The 22,274-nt window shown below is 38.3% G+C and overlaps 1 protein-coding gene across 2 annotated transcripts in view; it reads right to left on the minus strand.

Moving 5' to 3' along the window:
• The window catches only part of CPQ (carboxypeptidase Q), a 294,636-nt gene that overhangs the window by 209,716 nt on the left and 62,646 nt on the right, over positions 1-22,274 (minus strand). For both annotated transcript variants that reach the window (XM_018556153.1, XM_018556154.1), the window contains exon 3: positions 8,376-8,583. In XM_018556153.1, the coding sequence (XP_018411655.1) occupies positions 8,376-8,583 (208 nt within the window). The remainder of the gene's footprint in view (positions 1-8,375; positions 8,584-22,274) is intronic.

The following is a 22,274-nucleotide window of genomic DNA, read 5'->3' on the forward strand; positions in this document are numbered from 1 at the left end:
ACAGAAGGTGAGTATTGCAGTTGGAGCTGCTGAGAACTGTCTTTGCTCATTTTTTTTTGCCAAAGCTTAATTTTGGCTTTAGGCAAAATAACTTGGTGACCTCCCTTCCTCAAGCCCGTGGCTGGACAGTGAAAAAAGGGGATTTCCAAAATAAAGGATGTGTTTTTACTAACTATGCTTATGAAATAATACAATTTTCTATTTTACTATTGAAAATGTTGCCATGTAAAAACTTTCTGAAACTCAGATATATATCTGCATTATACAGATTTAAGAAGTTTTAATGGTTAAATCAAGGTAGTACTTCAGGATGCAAAAACTGCTCAGGTCCCGAAGTGCCGTTAATTTTACTTCTTAGCTACTTCAATATATCTTAAAAAAATCAAGCAAGTTTACATATATAACCTTTCACCTTTTTTCTTTCCCCTGCCATTTCCTGATGGCTGTACTGGGATGGTCAACTGTCTGCTGGGTAAAAATTCCTGCCTGATGACTGACAAAGCCATCTTCAAACAGAGGCTTAGTTGTATCAAAGAAGGCATCCCTAGAATGCACATTCTTCTCATTCACAACTCCTGGCTCACATTCGTCTTGTAATATTATACTAAATCATCATTTGTCCTTATCACACTATATTAAAATGCCTTCCCCATTCTAAGCATACCACTTAGAAAAAGTTTACTTTAAAAGCTTAGATAACATTACTACATACTAAGAATTGAATATAACACACTAAAGAGGGTATTTTATCATCAGGCTTATAAATGTTCAAAAACAGGTCATTCCAGGAACAAATATCCAAAACACCCAAAAACACCTGAAAATCAGATCTAATTAGCAAGGGGGGTGTGCACCTAAAATGATGCTGGGCATATAAAAGGAATGGCGGGTAGCCATTTAAAAATTTCAGGGAATGCCACCTCTATACAAGTAGAAATGTAGTTTTGGAACTGCAAACTAGTTATGCTGACTCAAACAAGTATAGCCAATTTGGGACGACAGCCGTAGGAGATATGCTCTAAAAAAATTCAACAAAGTTCTAAGAGAGTCTCTCCTATGTTGCTCCCCATCTGCTATTGCTGGTAAAACCTAGCTGTTATTTGACTTTTACTGTATCACAGAAGTTTTTAGAAGCTTCAATGAGAAATACTACCGGTATGTAACAACAAATGGCACAGTTTAATTCATGTGCACATGAAAGGAGTGAACTCTACATATGACTAAGGCTAGGTTCACACCTAGACGACACCTCACCGTGCAGCAATCGTACACGATACCGCATGGATTGCCGCCCGGTCAGGAGTCGCCACGGTGTGAATGGCACCCCAGTAGCGCCGAACGGATCGTGCGTCGTGTATCACAAAAAAAAGGTACTTTTTTCTGTGGTTGCCACGCAGATGTCACCCTATTAAAATCAAAGGGGCCGCGCGGAAATCGCTGCCTGCATTGTGCAGACGCTTGTCCCGTGTGTCGTAGTGCAGGTGTGAACCCAGCCTTAAAGAAACCCTGCAAGTGAAAAAAGTTTTTTCAGAAAATGTGCTCTTGTTTAACCTTTTGCTAGCCCTTAGTTAATGCTAATCAGCAGTGATGAATTCATCTCGTTAACTTCATCCCTTTTCCCTTTTTTTCATCTTATTTGTTTACTATTAATATGTAAACTTTTTTACATTTTCTTTTTTTAACTTTTGTTTTATTTGTAAATCACTGCCATGCTTTTTATCAGAAATATAAATTTAGTGTTATTTTAAACGTGACAAATGATAGGATGAATTTTGTTTTTCTTTTGTTTCTTTTCCTGCACAGTAAAATGTTTTAAATTAGCACTGGTCAAACTAGAAAAAAAAACACTTTTTGTCTAATGATTACATAGAACATGGAATCATTTTTGCAAGACAATGTCTTCAAAATTAAGCCTTGTACCAAAAAAATCTACATATATGTATGTTGATTATGTCAAGACAAAACTTTTCTTTTTAGTTCTGGATAAAGTGGGGAGGGTTACAATCGCTGTTAGGATTTTACTATCATCTGAGACTCCATAAGAGAAAGTTTACCCTCACTTTCTCTCCTGCTTACAATGTACTACCAGAGGGGAGATAAAGCAAACAGAAACACAAACAGTAGAGTAGAAAAGGCTAGTGCCCCTGTCAGAGATGTATCTCTGTCGCTGTAGCAGATTTTCCCTCACTTTCCATCTGGAGAAACTGTTGTCCGAGGCAAAGAAATTGGGGGAAAGGCTTTTAAACAGAGCCTCGTGTAGGTGTAAAAAGCAGGCAGGTTCTAATCCTTCCTTAATCTATCCAAATTTTGAAAAATAACATTTTTGGCTGGACACACACTTTAAAGGCATATGTCTGGGCAAAATGAAGAAATAAATAAATACAAAATAAAAACCTTTAGCAGATCTCTGCAAAGACATGTTTCTAAAAGCAACATAATGCACTTAGGGGGAAAATAGTCCTTTGAAAGAGTACAACATTGGGGGTACATGGTTGGCCAAAACTACAGAAGAAAAACGTCTGAGGCGCTTATTTCTGATGATTAAAAAAAAGCAAAGAGTGTGGCTAGGCAGTAGGGAAAGCAAATAGAATTCTGGGTTGCATCAACAGAGGTATAACCAGCAGGAGGACCTAATTCCACCATATAGATCCTTAGTTATCACTAGAGAGATCACAAGCAGGAGAAAGGAAGTCCAGATTCCCCAATATAGATCTTTAGGAATGGGATCCCAGCAGGGAGAAGGAGGCCCTGAATCTCTTATACAGATTTGTGGTTATCACTAGAGGGATCTCCAACAGGAGAAAGAAGATCATGATTAGCCTATATAGATCTTTGGTTACCACTAGAGGGATTCCCAGCAGGAGGAAGAAGGTCCTGGAGGAAGAAAGTCTCTATAGATCTTAAGTCCCCGTTCACACTACAGGCGTTTGTTGTGCGTATTTGTCAGCACTGAAAAGCTCAACACAAGCCTGTAGCTGGAAAAACGACATGAGCTTTTTTTGGTCAGATCAGCGCGATTTGCCCATTTGTCCTATTGATCTGCCCCTAAAAAGCTTTTTTCCAGCATCAGGCGTTTTTCTACGTGACGCTACACTGAGGTGTGAACATGGACTATAGAAATAAATGGAATTTCTTGAGTTGAGCTTTTCAGTGTTGACAAATACATGCGACAAACGCCTGTGGTGTGAACAGGAACTTAGTTATCACTAGAGGGAGCATCAACAGGAGAAAGGCAGTCCCAATTCCTCTATATAGGTATTTATTTATCAGTAGAGGGATCCCCAGCAGGAGGAAGACGGTCCTGATTCCTCTCTATAGATCTTTTGTTATCACTGGAGGGAGCACCAACAATAGGAAGGCAGTCCCAATTCCTCTATATAGGTATTTAATTATCATTAGAGGGATCACCAGCAGGAGGAAGGAGGTCCTGATTCCCCTATATAGATTTTTAGTTAGACCACCTTTAGACTGCTGGAATTAAAAGCTGAATATCAACCAAAAACTATTTTGGTATATTTGCGCAGTAAAAATAAATTACCACTGGTAAAGTGTGCCCCGAATCTGGTTCCTGCGGCGTTTGTTAAATATTTAATCTTTCATTCGGCCTGCTCTCCCTGTCTAGCACTGATATTTCCACTTCTGCCTGTAGTACACTGATCACAGTGGGTCACCTGCTGTACCCCAATCTCCTTTCAGGAAAGTCCTTGCATTTATCTCAAAGAACGCAAGCCATTCTGTGATTGAAAGAAGTGCAGATGATCTTCTCTAATCACATAATCCCTTGCACTTCAGGGCCCTCCATACTGCAAGTGTTAAAGTGACACTAAACTCAAGAGTTAAATCCTAAAATTGAATTCAAGTACCTTAACTAATAACAAAAATGTATCTTATTTGTGTATCACTCAGCTGTAGATCCTAAAATCATCTCTGAATAGGTGCTGACACTGTCCTTCCTTCTGGAGGGTGGCTACTTTTGTTCCCCATGGTCCCTGTGTGTGTTGTAAAGTAGTCACCACTCCAAGCTCGCTCCCGTGATGGACTACAATCTCAATACAAATTAGTAATGTAAATGGTAGATTGTAGTCCATCACAGGTGCGAGCTTGGAGCGGTGACTACGTTACAACACACAGCTAATTCAACAATTATGTTACAGGGAGGACTGAGAAAAACAAAGACTAATGTGTTAATGCTGGTCACAGACTGCATCATATATGTCATTCGCCCATCGTTCCACTTTAAGGAACACTATCTTAGACTCACAGGCACTAGCTGTTTAACATAAAAGCAATCAAGTTGGTGTTTGCAAAGAAGATATATATAAAGAGTCCTCAAAACCAAATATTTAAAACAAATAAAGGCAAACAGATGCTGAACTAGTGACTCTGAGATTCAGGTGAGATTGGAATCTCTGATAAGTGCTGCAGTATATTTATTGAGACAAAAATAGAAAAATATAGATGGACAAATATATTTCCTGCTTGTAATGCACATCTCATTCAAGGACACATGAAGCACATCCTAGATCCAGCAGGACAGTCTACACTTACCACTAATGTTATCGTAAAGTATTTCGGCCAGATGTCCCCAATGTAAAACTGTAAGATCTCTAGCTGTAGCCTGTCAGATATTATTACACTTAGCTCGGAGATGACGCATGGCTCTGTTCAGCACAGTCCCTACAAAATACATTGTGTGACTGAAGAGCAGTGCTAGCTAGATCATGGCTCCCAGTGTAATTCTATTGCTTGTGCCATGTCAGATTTCTTATAAATTTGTTTGATGATGATATCCACAGTGAAATCTAATGTATGCGTGCCGGACTGAGCAATAGACAGGTACTTCGAAGCGGAACACTGCAGATATCCATATCCTGTCTGTGAAGATATCCTGGAAGCATCAGTCTTAGAACAGAATGTCATTTCAATGTGTCACTACAGACGTGTTTACAGCTTTGCCAAGTGTCCAAGTGGAAGTGCACAAAGCAATGCTGTGAATGGAGCAAGATGGATACACTCTAACAAAGCTGCGAGACAAGTAAAGATTCATGTTAAATACCCAGACGTATTGAGAGGTCCCTGTTTACATTGTGCATGGGCTGTTTAAGGACACACTTTGCCAGTCTTTAATAAGGCCTATTAACAATAATGTGTTGTAGTGCATTTAAAGTGGATCTGAACTCCAAAGATGAAGATTTTCTATCTTAAAAGAACACTTAGAAATGTTAATTGTGCCTAAGCAGTACCCTAAAAAAATCTACCCTTTGTCTTGAATTTCTCCTCAAAATTAGCAATTTACTTCCTAATATGTAAATGTACGTAGGCACTTGTAAGGTACTCACCAAGAGGCTGGTACGAGCACACGCACATGCTATGCCACGCGGTCCTGTCTGCAAAATTGTGGGCAAACATGCCCTGAATGATGGGTGTGTGCATGCTGAAAATTATGCATGCAAACATGTGCATGGAAATATGCGCATATGTGTGAACGGCAATATGTGTGCTGATGATTGAAACTTTGCACGCAAGCGTTAAGTCTTTGGCATCAGATGGACTATAAATGCAGTGTGAGTACTGAACCCATTGCTGACTGGTCTTCAGTTGTTACCTGTGTTCCTGTGGCCCATTCCTGTGATTCTGCTGACCTGTGTTTGACTCTGGCTCACGTTCCTGACCTCTCTCCTGACTTCTGATTTCAAATCTGCACAAGCCACTGCATCGGCACTTGTGCTTCCCTGCGCCCACACTCCTCTGTCTCCACATTCAAGGGAGTTGGACAAGTGGTGCAAGAGTAGCCCTTCTGTTCAGCTTGGCCTCCTTCTAGGTATGTGGACGCACTCCTTCGCAAAATGCCTCATGATGGTATATCCGCTGTGTTAGAGGAATTGCTGTATACAACTGCTAGTCTCATGAGACTTGGGAGTTATATTTGGTGAGGTCACTGCTGCGCTTGTCACTCTTCTCACTGCTGCAGAGGAAGCTGTACCTGAGAATCTACACTGAAAGGATCTTTTTGCTTCTGTCTCATCCATTCTGTGGATCTGTGCTTCCTCCACCTCTGCTGCTTCAAGAATATTTCCCCATCACTCATCAGATTATCAGATTATCATAAAATTATTGAAATCTTCCCTCAGGAGAGAGGTATAACTAAGCAGGGAATTAACTCAATAATTTATATGCAAAACATTCCTTTATTTCATCTTCACGCAATTACAAAAATCTATAACTACTTAACCATAAAAACACTTAAAAACTCACTCCAGTGCAATGCTCAATAATTCATATACAAAAACATGATTTCCCATTATCATGATTCTAAATTATATCCAACCTCCCCCTATGTTGATACTAATATTATTATCCATGGTGCATCAATATCAAATGAGTGAACAAAGATTCACTGGAGGCCCGTTTCAAATAGTGTATTTCATCAATTGCAATAACGTGCACAAATGTCTCACTACTTTCAACTGATTATATGGCCATTCCATATGAAAATCAAAATCTTACAAAATTAACCAGTATGATACGGTAGTTATTCAGAAATTACATTACCACATCCAAACAGCTATTGGGATTTCTTCAACATATGTAATCATTTATGCCTGTATGTCATAGGTTCCCAGCACGATTTAATGGAGTATGCATTCGTTTCCATTCGTATACATTCGAAAGTTGCTTGTCCTCCTGTGTATCAAAGCTATCAAAAGTATTCATATAAAGCAATCTTATCCATATATATTCATAAGTGGGTGCCGGGTTATTGGTGCACATATCATCTCAAAGTTACTCCAAAAGGTGCTTTAATCGTCTATATACCGATATTCATTGTCTCGTATCAACAATCTGTACTCCATCATTCCATAAACGCATCCAACACATGTGTGTCAGCATGTCCAAATCCAACCAAAGTATACCATATCAAAAAGAAAAATAACCCATATTTCATGCTTCTATCAATAATAAACATATTGGTCATATACTACAAAAAAAACAACTTTCTTAATATTTGTTTAATTAAACAAATAATTACAAAAATAAGTCATGTGCACGTAGGTTAAATGAGATCCACATTTTAATCTGTAAACCACAACAGCAGACATAGATTCCCAAAGGATCTCCTACCAAATACCTTCATTACAAAAAACAACTGAATTGAATCATTCCATTGATCCCTGGCTCCTCAAAGGCCTTCACTTGGTGTATCCATCTACACTCTTTTAGTAATAATAATTTATCCCAATCACCACCATGATTTGCTTGATGTTCCCTATTCAGGACAAAGAAACAAAGCTTTTTTACATTTCCAGCATGATTAAATACCACATGTCTAGCCACAAGGGACCTAAAATTCCATGCTTTAATATCCCCGAAAAAAGTAATTTCCTTGCAAAAAAGATGAATATCTTTAATAACCTCAAATTTGTCAAGATTTGTTTCAGGAAAAAAGTTTAAACTCTTAGATATTGCTTCATATTGTTCATATGAGAATGAAACAGGGGTTACATTTATAACTTGTAAGCGCCCTTTTACAGGTGTTTTAGCAGATATTGGTCTATGTTCATGTTTTTTTACAACTTGAGACCCTGGTAAAATGTTTCTATATGTAAATTCAATTGCTTACTCATATGATCAAAACCTTCCATATTTCTACACTCCTCCAAAGTTCTATTTAACTCATTAATTTGTTTATTTACTAAACTAATTTCATTATCATAGTATTCCACCAACATAATCATCATGTTTTTAGTGCCAATATTAAAATTATGTTCCCACTTTCCATTAGATCAACAGTCATCAAATGTTCAGCTCTGACATGTGTACCCTGTTCCTCTACCAAGATGGCCACCTCCACATAGTGACACATTCTTTAGAGTGCAAAATAAGATATGGTAAGCTAATAATGGGGAAAAGATCAGCTGCAGGGAGCCTACTGGCAATACTGGTGAGAAGTTCTTTGTCATTTCCTTGCCATTTGGGCACAGCTTCCAGAGTCCAGGTCTTCTTTAATAAGGCCTATTTGCATTAATGGGCTGTAGTGCATTTTAAAGTGAACCTGATGTGTCCTAAAACATTTCTATGGTAACAACAGTGTTGATTTGCAGGCACCTTTTAGCTGGGCGGGGCTTCGTCTTGACTTGAGTGGAAGGTGAGTCTTCCTGTACAACCTGGACCTAGGCTTCACCAGCACACAGAGATCAATTCAAAGACTAAGAAATGTACTTACAAGCTCAACAGGGTACTTGCAATTCAACATTGTTGTTACCATTTTAGGGCAGGGTAGGTTCAGTTTAAAGAGGTCCTGACAAGAAGTAAGGTAAAAACTCTCGATCAGCCACAAATAAAAACTTGACACCAGCTTCCTCTGTATCACATACCTGTTCAGGGTATTTACTTCCAACAATCTCTGCCACCGTATTAAAGGAATCAGCATCAGGATGCTGGACAGCTCCCATGTTCAGCTGCACCACTATTTTGACACCACGTGATGACAATCGAGCCATCAGTTCTGCATCTTCTACTGTGATGCATGCGGTAGGGATCTTGGGAACACCGTTCTGGTAATCCTGCCATCCTGTGTGTGGGCTGCAAGACAAAACCAAAATAACAGAGTATCACTATTTACATAAACTGTATACTATACAGGTGAAACTCGAATAATTAGAATATCGTGCAAAGTTCATTTATTTCACTAATGCAACTTAAAAGGTGAAACTAATATATGAGATAGACTCATTACATGCAAAGCAAGATAATTCAAGCCGTGATTTGTCATAATTGTGATGATTATGGCTTACAGCTCATGAAAACCCCAAGAACCCCAAATCCACAACCTCAAAAAAGTAGATTATTACATGCAATCAATAAAACAAGGATTGTACATAGAACAATATCGGACCTCTGAAAAGTACAAGCATGCATATGTACTCAGTACTTGGTTTGGGCCCCTTTTGCAGCACTTACTGCAATTACTTTTGCACGATATTCTAATTATTCGAGTTTCACCTGTACATATAAATTAATTGCATTATACAGCTAAACAAATTGTTGGACTCTCTTGATCCAGTACCATGGCTGTAACACAGTTTTGCTAACCATTTTTCAAATTCATGTAATGGTGGTATCCAACTGGATTTTAGATTTGCAACCAAATTAGTGAGGGATGATTGTATTCTATGGATTATTGCACATTTCAGGACATTAACACTGCCTTTGTATGTAAGCTTACAAGTAAATCTCCAACAGGTACTCCAAAAGGCAAAATACATTGACTTGTGGTCAATGATAATAATAAGAAGAAAATGTTAGGTGGTTTAATCTACCAAAATACTGAAATATGTGAAGTGGGTATAATGATCCTTTAGCATTCAATGTTTATTAAGGTTTTTAGAAAGGTGTACAAATGAAAAAAGAAACAATATCTTATAGTAAGTAATACATGTCATTTTCGAGAAAGCAGAAATATACTTCAATTCGAACAACCTAACCCAAACTGTCCGAAGACTCACTAGTTGGTAAAATGAATGGAATAACATACATATATACTGTATATGATGATATAGTGGTATAACAACCTCATCCTAAAATACTTAGAAAGAGTCATAGACCCCAATCATGGGAGGTAATCATTCAAAATAGGTAATGAAAATAGGCAGTTAATCCTCCATTGCAGGACTCTAAATGTATGATGAATAATAAGAACACAAAATGCAACATGACCCGAAGTAGGGGGATCTATAGTAAGGTCAGGGTATCACTAATCTAGTGAAACATAGAATAAGTAAGGAAAATACAGAACAAGAAATAGGTAAAAAGAACAAACAGTGTAAAGAAGAGCTAAAATAGGAAGGAAGATAGAGAAAAATAACATTAGAAAAGTTCCTCCTCTGGCGGCTAAGGAATCTACAACTAAAAGAGTGTAACTCAAACTGCAGGATCAACTGTGGGGGAGGAAGGGAGTACGTTTGTAAACACAGAGGAAAAATGAATTCCATCCAATAAAACCATGTTTTATTAAATTTGTCAGAAGTCCCTTTCTTAGTTGCAATCAAATCCTCCATTCACCAGATCACCCTCCCAAGCCACATAGCAGTAGTAGGAGGTTTGGTGTTTTTCCACAGAGTCGGAATGCAGCTCCTTGCCGCATTAACGAGATCTGGAAGAACAGATTTCAAATAGGTTTTCTTTGGAATGTCATGATAATGTAAAAGGTAGGATCCTTTAAAAAAAAGTAAAGCCCCACTTGAGGCAAAATAACTTTTGAAATACCTTGTCTAGCGATGTTTTACTCACCGATGTTCACTATCTGGGTCCCTCACTGTTTTCATTTCAGGGGGTGCAGGGGAGAGGTAACCCAAGATGCCATCTGACCATAGATTTAGTAAATGAAGCATTCAGGTGTTTTTTTTTTTCCGATACCAGCAATTAGTTTGAGGAGGCTGCAGGGATAGAGGTGGGCGGCAGACTGTAGAATAACATTAAAGTATATCTAAATCCTAACTGGGTAGATGGGGATGTCATTCATTAGTTGACTAAAGCCCTGTATTGCATATACAAAATTGCCTTTTTTTCTATTAATCTACACTGGAAGAGCATATTGGCAACAGTTGGAATAAAGAGACAGAGGGATGGAGTCTCGTCACCCACTAACAGAAAGTACCTGAATAAGGACCTTTATGGCATGATCACCTTTACTACTTGCCCTGTAGACACACCAGGAAGTGAGGGAAAATCTCTCCAAAAGTTGCCACCAGAACAAGTGTGTTTGCTAAAATATTTCTTCTCTAGTCCTGTTCTGGACACACTCATATTTTGGATTTTCACTCACATTCAGTCCGGGTGACAATGATCACAAGGACACATAGAGGGGACAGAAATAGTAAAAACCAGAAAGGGGTTCTAACCGCTCACTACTCTATCCAAAACAATAGAATCTGGAGCAGTTCTCCATAGTAACCAATCAGCTTCTATCTTCAGTTTGTTCAGTTAAGCTCTGAAAATTAAAGAGAGAAGCTGATTGGTTACTGCTCCAGATACTGTCTGCTCCAGTTTTGATAAATCATGTCATTCCCATTCTATTTGATAGTTATGTTTGTGGTTGTTGGGCTTCAAGGTAAATTGACAGAGCTGTGCCAAGCTTGGAACATCTCACAACTACCTGTAAAGGGGAAAGGATGATCCTAAAAGGAAGAGGAGTAAGCCACAGAAACAATCATATTCTCGCTTTAATTCCCCTACAACTACGGAATAAAAAAAAGAGGCATTGTAGTTGATTTACTAAAGGCAAATAGGCGCTTTATATTAAACAAAATAGTTTGCGCTGGAAGTAGGTATGTTGGCACCAGCCGCAACAATGTATGTATAGATGTAAAATGGAAGGCTTAATATAGATTGTGTTCATTTAAATAGGCGCTTTCCTTTGCAATGGAATTTGCACTTTGCAAGGGAAGTTTCAATTAGATTCGTGAGTGTGGTGAAATTTCAGTTTGTAGGGAATAACCAGTCATGTGGAAGGAAAATTAAAAAAACAGTATTTGTGCTTGCACGTGATCGGGTGATAGAAGTCAGCAGAGCTTTACCTCATTAACTAAGCTAAAGGGAAACTTCTTCTGCACAAGTGTAGATTCCCTTGCAAAGTTAACAGCCTATTTGCCTTTATTTAATCAGCCCCATTTAGTTATTGCATGCAAAAAGGGGCCATAGTGGTTCCATAACAAGATGGTAGCTGGAACCCAAATTTTTGCTAAGACTGGAAAAATATTATCAACAGCGCACAGGGTCAATCAATGAAGCTCATTACACTAATGTAATGTAATACAGCATATCATACCAAGTTTATACCTATTTTGACATAACATATCTAATGACCATTAATTGAGCCTGTGTCTATTACCTCATTGTCCTATAATCTGACTAACACCCTTTTTATAATAATACAAATCATCTTATATTTCCTTTGATTTTGATTAATCAGTCTACAACTATAATAGAACTAGCAAAGCATTTAAACATTTCTATTGGTTTAAGAGGAATTTTTTGGTCATGACTTATTGTGGTTGCCAAATTTCATTATAAAAATAAAGAATAAATCAAAGGCAACAGAAAATGAGAACTATCAGTTCTAACCAACAGAACTAAAAGTTCCTCTAATAACATAAAGGAATAAAATAAGCTAAATCATTGTTATGATTTTCTTTTCTAATATGCAGAATGGTTATTTTCATGAAACCATTCTGTTTCATTTAAGTCTGTCTCTTTTATTTAAAGACTTAAGGGCCCTTTACCCATGAATCATGGTTCTAAACATAGAAACCAATCCTGCATTTTACAGAACAAAAAAAAGAAAAAAAAAGGTCAAAAACTAAAATCCAACATCTACTGGACAATACGCATAGGCTGGGACCTGTCTAGACATTGATGGATAAATAAAGCAGGCTTCCCATTTGCAGTGAAATTTACAATTATACTGCCGTAACGATAATAGCTGGCTATATATTCCTGCACTCTTTTGGGGACAATTACTTCAACAGCAGAAGTTCTAAATTAATCTATTTAGGAGCCAAGAAAGAAATCAGCATAAAAGCATTCATCCAAAAGTCTGTGAATCCACACAAAATTGGACTTAGTGAAAAAAAAAAACAGTTTTATGACTTGATATTTAAAAATTTAATTGAATGCCGGCATAACTCTCAGAACATTTCATTATAGTTTACTCTATAAGTATTCTGACTGTACTAATAGTAATAACTACAATGTGTGTGCAAAATAATTTCCCATTAACAGAAATTAATTGAAAAATTGCAAAGCATCGGAATGTCTCTAACCTGCCAGTCAGCTCTAAAGCCGGATATGTGCTGGTAAAGAAATTACATAATTATAAAAAGCACACAGGTACATTAAATGCCATTTACTAACGTAGGAATTAATCTGATCCTAAAGTAGATCTAAACATTAATTGGATGACTTTTAGTTTGTTAAATAACTTTGTTAATAATTATTTGCTAACTTTTTTTCATAAAAAATAGTTTTCATTTTTTTCAATTCTTTTTTTCCTATCTCAGTGCTGATCATTTCTGGCCTTTAATCAACCACTTCCTGTCTACATGCATGCGCTCAATCAATGTTCTGGACCAACTTCCTCATACTGACCACAGTGGATCATGTGTGTTCCCTTTGCGTTGGCAAGGATGCTTGTAATCTCCTCCAGGAGTGCATGTGACAGGGTGACAATGCAGGAGCACAATTAGGAGCAGGGGTGTGGAAATTTTTGAAAAAACTACTTGTCCAAGGACTAATGCGGGGGCCGAATCTACTTGTCACTCATGACAATCTACTTGTCCTGATACAAAAAAAAATAATTTTAACTGATTGTTGTTAATTTTTTTTTTTAACTTTATTCTGCATATAACATTTAAAAGTGTAATTTCATAAGAGGGTGTGTTTAGGGGTGGAGTTAAGGCCAGGGCAGGGTAAGGGTTAGGTGGGGCAACTGGTGGCGAGTAACTCTTAAGGCCTGGCTTGTAGCTCAGGACTTGAAATTTTGAGCCCTGGTCTAGGCGATATGATCATCAGCTGCCCCAGTAGCATTAACTGCCCTCTTCTAGTGTCCACAAGGCTGATATCCACTCCAGTAGTACAATGCTGCATACATTTTTTTTTACATTTTCACACCGGGGAGAGAGGGTATAGGTATTCTAGGCATCCAGGGTGTAACAGACATAGACTCCAGACTCACCAGACCTTTTTAGCATCTCAGTGTAGATCCACTTGAAGTATGGCAAATAGTAATTGGAGTAACAGAAGAGCAGAAGATGAGCATAAATACTCAGGGTAGACACCAGCCATGCTCATGAGATCCTCTAGATTCTGAGTACTTTCAGCAGCCACCAATCTTCCTGGTTCTCCTTCTCTGATAACAGCAAAAGGCCTCCTCCATAATTGAGGCCCAAGGAAACACTTTTCACACTCCAGCCTCTGCCCACCCCCAGGCCTCAGCCCTAGCCTAGGGGGTGGCTGAACAGCACCCACTTCTGTGCTAATCCATGGCTGGTCCCGAACTAGTCTCCAACTGAGCACATGGCAATTCCCTCCAGTATATGTACCCCATCCCAGCATGCATCATTGTTTGAGAGAAACACAGTGATTGGCTTCTGCACTGTACATACACTTACAGTGTCCCTCATTGGCTGTCCCACAATACAGCAGAGTCACACTCCACCCAGGGGGTACAGTCAATGCCAGACACCCAGCATTAACCAGATAAATGGCACTATAATCCAGCCAGGCTGACTACAGCCCTGGCAATACTAAATGTTTAGTTGCCACCTCACAAAAGGTGATGAGGGCTACAAGTACAAAACCTGCGAGTGGCTCATCCACTTGACACTCGACTACTTAAGTGTACCCGGCAGTTTTTGCTTTTATCTGAGTGCAGTGCCCACCACTGGACTTTTTATATATATATATCCTGCCTTTTGTTCTACTACACATCATTTTTCACCATCTGCATTATTTGACAGAATTGATGTGTCATGTGTCTCACTAAGAGGATAATATATGAATAGGGATACATCATGCTAGTCCCATGTCTCAAAACAGTGAATTACACCTTTCTGATAAATATCCTTAATCCGCCTATGCCTCTGTGCCACTGTGCAGATGATCAGAACATATGGTAATAGACCTTTGTGTTTCAATGATGAATTTGCTGTGCTGAGGAAACAATGGGGCTGTCAGCTGCAATTCAGCAGATGCTGCCAGGTGCAGAATCTCTACTCTGGAGTTAAATAAAGTCACAGGGACTAGATAATGGAACTCCATGTCTCCCACTGATCAATACATGCAGTAGTTCTGGATGTGTCTGCTCACTGATCCTGACAGTACTTTAAAATCTTTAGATTCTAAAATAATTCAGCTAGAAGGATAATTCAATTTCAACCTTTGTAAGGTCAGCTTTCGTCACTTCTAGCTAATCCATCAGTTACTTTCTTCTCTGCTGATGTGCTTTATAGGCTGCTCACTTAGCAAGCTGAATTTTCACTTTGCAATACATTTTTCTCTTAGTGAATGAGGTGAAGCTCTGCTGACTTCCATCATCCTATCATGTGCAAGCAAAAATACTGTTTAAAAAAAAAAAGAATACCTTGCACATGATTGGGTATTCTTTGCAAAGTAAAATTTCACTAAGGGAAACTTCCCCTGCAAAGTGCACATTCCCTTGCAATGGAAACAGCCTATTTGCCTTAAAAAAATGTTCCTTGCAAGTCAGTGGGTATCACCAGATTCACAAAGCCAAATTTTAAAGCGATCAAAGTGAACAACTTCTTTAATAATTCAACCTCAATGAGTAGTTGTAGTAGTAATAGTAGTGTGACAATATGCTGGGCTCAACAAAGTAAGCATTAGGGGAAAATTGTCGATAGCAGTATGTGCTATCGCTGCATTGTCCACTTTGCAGTGGCGTGCGTGCTGTGCTTAAATTGTCAAATGAAATTCATCTCAAAACTAGCACCGAGATGTATCATAGGCTGAGAACAACTATAAACAACTATATATCACCAGTCCAGTGCTATACACAGCCCTTTCAAACAGCAGAGCCAGGCTGGTGACCTGACTATTCCCTGCTTTAGCTAAGCAATACAGCCCAGTAACCTTCCTGTCCACTTACCAGTGACTGGACAGTGAAGGGGTAAATGCAGACTGATGACCTACTCATTCTCCTACTCTCGGCGTGTTTCCTGTCAACACATGTAAAATGCAACATACCTGATTGGCTCATAGTGCTGCCCCTCCCTATTGTGTTTAATAATTGTTTAATGAATACCTAAACAAATTATCTGGTGTTTTTTAATACTGGAGTTCAGCTTTAACAAAGCAGCACACACTTGCATGATGCTTATTTAGCTGTTTGCCTGGAGTTCAGCCTTACCAGTTAAAGCGAGCTTGGATTGGTGGCTACTTTACAACACACACAGGGCCATGGGGAACAAAAGTAGCCACCCTCCAGAAGGAAGGACAGTGTCAGCACCAATTCACAGATGATTTAAGGATCTACAACTGAGTGATACACAAATAAGATACATTTGTTAAAGGATAAGTTCTCCTTTTGTAATAATTAAATAAATGCATAATTAATAATATATATAAAAATATGCATTTCTTTAATATTTGCATTCAAACCTGGAAAGCATTGCAATTGTGATCACTCGATCACAGCTGCAAAGCTCAGGCTTCTGCATATATTCAAACTGTCAGAGCTCGTATGGAGGGATGGAGTTTCAGTTAAGAGAGATGGGGGAAGGACAGCTGGACTTCAAACTGCAATAAATCACCTCATATGGCGTCCAGCCATCCTCCCTCTAGGTAGAGCTGCCTATATTCCCGCATCTACCTAGAGGGAGGACGGCTGGACGATGTGTGAGGGGATTTATTGCAGCCGTCCTTCCCCTCCACCTCTCTTAACTGAAACTCCATCCCTGCAGAAGCCTGAGCTTTGCAGCTGTGATCAAGTGATCACTATTATAATGCTTTCCAGGCTTGAATGTAAATAATATGCATATATAAATATAATGCATATTTTTTTTATATATTAATTATGCATCTCTTTATTTTTGCAAAAGTGGTGCAAAAGGTGAACTTATCCCTTAATAGTGAAGGTACTTGCATTTTTAAGATTTAACTATTGAATTTAGTGTCACTTTAAAACTGTTCTTGTGGATTGTTCCTTGACTTGTACTCTAAGTGATGCGGGTTCCCTTATATAATATACTTTCTTGGTGCATTATTTGCTAGAACTGGCCCTAGAGCCTACTGAACCTGGTTACTCCCATACAGACATGGCTGCATTTCACCTACAGCAAAGACTACATAGTAGTCTAGCATGAAGGGTTCCAAGCATGTCATTAGGAAATCAACATTTCACCACAAGTTTAAAAAGAAATCTTCTTTATAAATACGTATACTATGACCAGCTCATGAAACATGTCATAAGATGCAAATTATATAACTGGTGTAAGATTTTAGAGACCCTATAGCCAAATTTAGAAGGTTGCAGGTAAAAAATAGCACAGAAAAATCAAGCATTTTACATGTTTACTTGCTGTGCTATTCCTTTGCATATTTTGTATTCACTAGCAATGTGCCTCTGAATTTGCTAGCAAATTTGACTATACTAGGAAGAGTAATTTCCCCAACACACCCCCTCCCACCTTGCATAGCCCTCATAGTCATAGCCCTCCCCTTATCTGGGAGTGTATAATTACTGCCTGTGTTGACCCACCTCGCATCCCAACATAACCTCGTATGTAGCTGCTGAGGGAGGATCAAAGGGGAAAACTATTGAGTGTCATTTGAGTGACAGCTGAATCTGCTTGGGCTGCTAGCATCACAACATGATGACAGCTCCCAGCAGCAGTCTCAGGGCTTTTAACATTCTACACAAGGGAGGCTTTTACAGGTAAATAATATGCATAATATTACACGCAATAGGTTGGACTCGATGGACTTATGTCTTTATTCAACCTCAAATACTATGTAACATAAAATACATTAAATTCTCATATAATCTTATGGGAAGATTCTTGTTAAATTCATGTCTGGTGCAGGGTCTATTAAAGTTGCATATTTTTTGATCTATGCATGTTTATTTTCTGTTTTCCCTCTTACTCTACAGCCTCTTCAAAATCCCTGTCACAATATGCTGTAATTTGCTGTTCTGTAGGTGCCAGACGGCTGTTACCAATATCATCTTGTAAGATCTGCAATCTCAACCTGTATCTCAGGATCTTCCAGTATAATTTAATGAGCCATCTGGTAATATTTCTCCATCGTTCATATAGAAACTAAGAAAGGGGATGAAACTCTCCTGTTTTCTTTGCATCAGAAGCAGACATGTTTATTTGAAGACAGTACCATTAACACTGCAGACATATTTTCTGCTGAGCCTGGTGTTGACACACATTTTTTTTCCGCAGACAAGCAGTAGGATGTCACGAAAACCGAGACAAAATAGACTGCCGAGCTGTCACTTTGCATCTGATACTTCATACCTAATATTTGTTACTTTAGCAAAACAAACTAGAGGATATAGTGTCAAGAAGAGGAATCCCGGGATGTTTAAGAAAACATTGCCGTAAATTTACAATATGTTTGGTATAATTAGGTTTATTAATCTGTCATTATACCTACAACTGCTCTTTTCTTTGTCTTTGATGACAATTTGATTCTGAATGTTACTCGGTGGAAAGCGCAGACAGTGTGTTGTTTGTACGGTAACATCACCAAACACAATTTCAAAATTAAATATATTTTCCTCTTTCAGGGAGAAAGTGGCTTGGCTGGAGCTGCTGGTAGGTAATTTGAGTCCGTATGTGATGCCACAAATTTTCGCCTGCATTTTCAGCTGTTTGTCATTTTGCCCAAAGTACCATTTTTGCCCGAAATTTCAGTGCAGCCCTAGTTTTTTTGCTAATTATTTATTTCTTTTTGCCTTTATGCAGATAATGAAGTAATTCCTGGAAGACAAACTCTCCAGAAGAATGCCTTATTCTGCTGTGGACAAATTACCGTCCACAAAACCATCCACCATTTGTGGTAACCGTCCACAAAAAAAAAGAACCCGCACTTTTCTCTGAAAATGTTTTAAATTAGCTAAAGTAATTGGCATCCATCATTGTGTATTCCCTATCCAATAAAATTCAGACTTTGCTTTTGGTTTTTTATGCAACTGAATATTTTAAACAATAAAACAAATAAAAATGGCATGAACAACAAACCTTTAGAGGCAATCACTGCCAACAAGCAAATTCTGTAGCTCTCAATAAGACCTATGTACCTGTCAACATGACGTTTGGCCCACTCTTCTAAAGCAAATTGCTCCAGCTGTCTCAGATTTGAAGGGTGCCCCCACACTGCATGTTTCAGTCCTTTCCATAGATGTTCAATAGTATTCAAATCAGGGCTCATAGAAGGCCAGTTCAGAATGGTCCAACGTTTTGTTCTTTAAAGCTATGTGTTTTGGGTCATTATCCTGTTGGAGGTCCCGTAATCTGTGACAGACTTTGCTCCAGAATTCGTTGATAGTCTTGAGATTTCATTGTGCTCTGCACAGATGGAAGGTTTTAGAGAGAGTTTCCAAATGGTAATCTCTGGGATCCTCTAGGATGGGCCTTCTCAAACAGGTACTGGATTTCAAAATGTTTGTGGGATCTCTTAGGAATCCTAGACTGTTCCACCAGTAGCACTGGTGGAAGCTACAGGCTGCTCCTCCATCATTAGATTGGCACATATCAATAAGAGCAGCAAAAGTCTCTCGCAGCCTGGAAATCATGGTGACTGCCTGTAACTCCTCAGGAACAATCTCATCCTACAAGGATCTGTGAGACTCTTCATCAGATAGAGCCTCTGCATCCAAAAGCTCAGATGCTGCTAAGGCTGCAAGTAGGTGAGATAATAAATCTGCAGTGGAAGGCATTGAGGTACACTTATGTCTTCTGCAGTAACATTCAACAATTCAAATTTCAATCTGTCCCATTAAATACTGCATAACTATGGTGAAATCCTCCCAGGTTTTAACTGGGGACAGGGCCACAATGTTCCAAGAAAACACAGCAGACTTCCCAGGAACTGTTAGTGGATTGTGAGACAGAGGAACCTGCTTCAGAGAGACTGCTCCTCCCGCGTTTGGGAACCAACATGTTGCACCTCAAACAGAAGCTACTTAGTTTTAACATAAGGTAAAACCCTGAGCACTTACAAACCAACTGCTGGAAGCAGGGGAGGTTAAAAAAAATGGTGGTCACTGTAGGTGGCAGCGAACACTAGCTGAGGTAAACCCGCATGTCTCTTGAGATAAGGAACAGTGGCTTCCTTACCCTGAATGGAGAGAAAAGAGTGGGAAATCTGCACACACAACACAGTAAGTGATGCAGCACTCAATTACACATCATTTTAACCCTTTCCATGGAAACCAACAGAAAATAAGGGCATAATAACAGTGTCCCATGGTTCCAATAAACTAGCTCCGGGTGCTCTGATTACATGGCCTACTCTTTAATGAACCTTCAGAGATGACTTTTAGCCCCCAATAATATTGTCAAGATATCATCACTGAGGAGTGTTCAGGTTTAAGAAACTGGTAATCACATGTAAACTAAGCAGGGATATATTTTAACACTATTAAATCTTATTGTGGGAAATTTTATATAACTCAGCAGATTTGAACACCGTGAACTAGATCCTTGGCAGGATGAATTTTAAGAAGTTCACAAACCCCAAATGTCTACCCTCAAATAAGTAGTAAAACAACATATCTACACACTACACTTATTATTTTCATTTCATTTTACGTTTTTATTGCTTTTACATCTTTTTACTGGCACACAACTAGATATAATACATATATCATATGTTCATTCGATGCCAGTTAACACAGTTTTGGATACAAGATGTTTCATATATTTGAATTAAAGGGAAGAAACATTCCATAGAAAGTTTTATTTGTATTAGAAAAATCTGGACTTTAGCTTAAATGTCAAAATGTTGTACTAAATATCTGAGAAACAAATCCAGGAATATACATCTACAGTATAACCTATTCACTTTAAGTGGCATAAGACTACTTAAACCAATATATATTTATTGTTCTAACTTTAGATAAAGTGTGTAAGGTTTGGACCCCTATCTGGTTTAAAATGTAGGCCTATAACTGAACTAAATTCGCCTACATACTGTTCGAATTTCAGATGGTTCCTGATGAACAACATAGCTGTTTGGGTATTCTGACAGCGGCCAGCGGTAGAATGTACTGCAAACAGCAGGGGATTCATCCGCCAGCACTCAAAAGCGTTGATGGAGGAATCTGTTCTATTATTTTCGTTCGGCCCTGTGGTTAAACAAAAAAAAATAAGAACTGTGTATACCTTACTTAAGAAATTATATACCTTAACATTACCAACATCTAAGGCTTAAAGGAGACCTTCAACCTCTTCTAATTGCAAGAGCCTTGCAGGGCGGCTCATGATGATGTCACAAAGAAAGCATGGGACTTGTAGATTTATACACCTCTTCCAGACAGCATAGCCAGGAGGGTGACACCCCTTTCTCTGCACATTCTGCCATATTACATGCATATCATAGGACAACCACAGGGGTGTGGACATTTTTAAAAAAAACTACTTTTCCAAGGACTAAAGTGGGGGACTGAAAGGAGAAAGAGTTATTTTTTTATTCTTGTCTAAAGTTCTTGTTCCTCTTTTATTTCCATCTTTCTGATTATCATCTGTCTGATATATATATATAAATATATATAACTAATGGAAAGTGTTTTCTGCTTGTACAGCTAATTTGATGATGATGTTGTTGTTTAAGAATGTACTTCACTGTAGACAAATCACGCCTCTTCTGCAAAGTCTTGAAACTGTATAAGAACGATGCATTTACTAAAAATAAACTGAATTCTGTATTCATGATATTTGTCTGAAGACATTATTCCCGGAGTTTCGAGGTTAACAAAGGATACAGGAACGGGCCGGCATTAGGAAAAAATCTTACAGGGCCCAATCAACTTGACCCTCATGACAATCTACTTGTGATACAAAAAATTATTTTAACCAGAACCGTATTTAATCGCACTAAGAAGCAATTCTCATTGGTCAGCGTGGTCGCCTGACAACATAACAGTGGCTGACAACATAATAGTGCACACTATACAAAATATTCTGCCTGTCTATCAATAGTTGAGGATTGAAGATAAAACATACAGCTAACTGAACACAACAAGTAGCTGTCTTGGTTAAAAAATATGTGCAACATTTACATGGCAAACATGAACAACTATCCATTTAGCACTTACACATACACTTTTGCTAGCAAGTCAGCATGTTAGGCTTCCATAGAGAACATTTTTTTGGACTTTCAACTAAATCAAAGAGATACTTCTATACAAAAATTAGCATTTTAAAAAAGCAAAGTCTCTCTGAAGCATTGAACTGGACATCTGTTTGTATTCATTTTCTTCTCAGCAGAGAACAACAAGTGGCACAGACTTGAATAAATGGGTTTTGGAATTTTTATAACATATGGTATGTTTTTCTAGTGCTTTTTTATGGCAAGATGAGGTTATTTTCTTAATTATGAACACAATGGAATACTTCCTCTGTGACCTAATCAGCCCCTTAATTACTATGCAACAGAAACCCTTTTTCAGATTCCTTTCTACAATTATTTTAAATTCCAGGAAACCCAGCCATAAACTTAGTATGGGAATTTTTCTAACCATA

The sequence above is a fragment of the Nanorana parkeri genome, unplaced genomic scaffold (assembly GCF_000935625.1).
Source record: "Nanorana parkeri isolate BGI_ZX_2015 unplaced genomic scaffold, ASM93562v1 scaffold226, whole genome shotgun sequence".
NCBI classification, from domain to species: Eukaryota; Metazoa; Chordata; class Amphibia; order Anura; family Dicroglossidae; genus Nanorana; species Nanorana parkeri.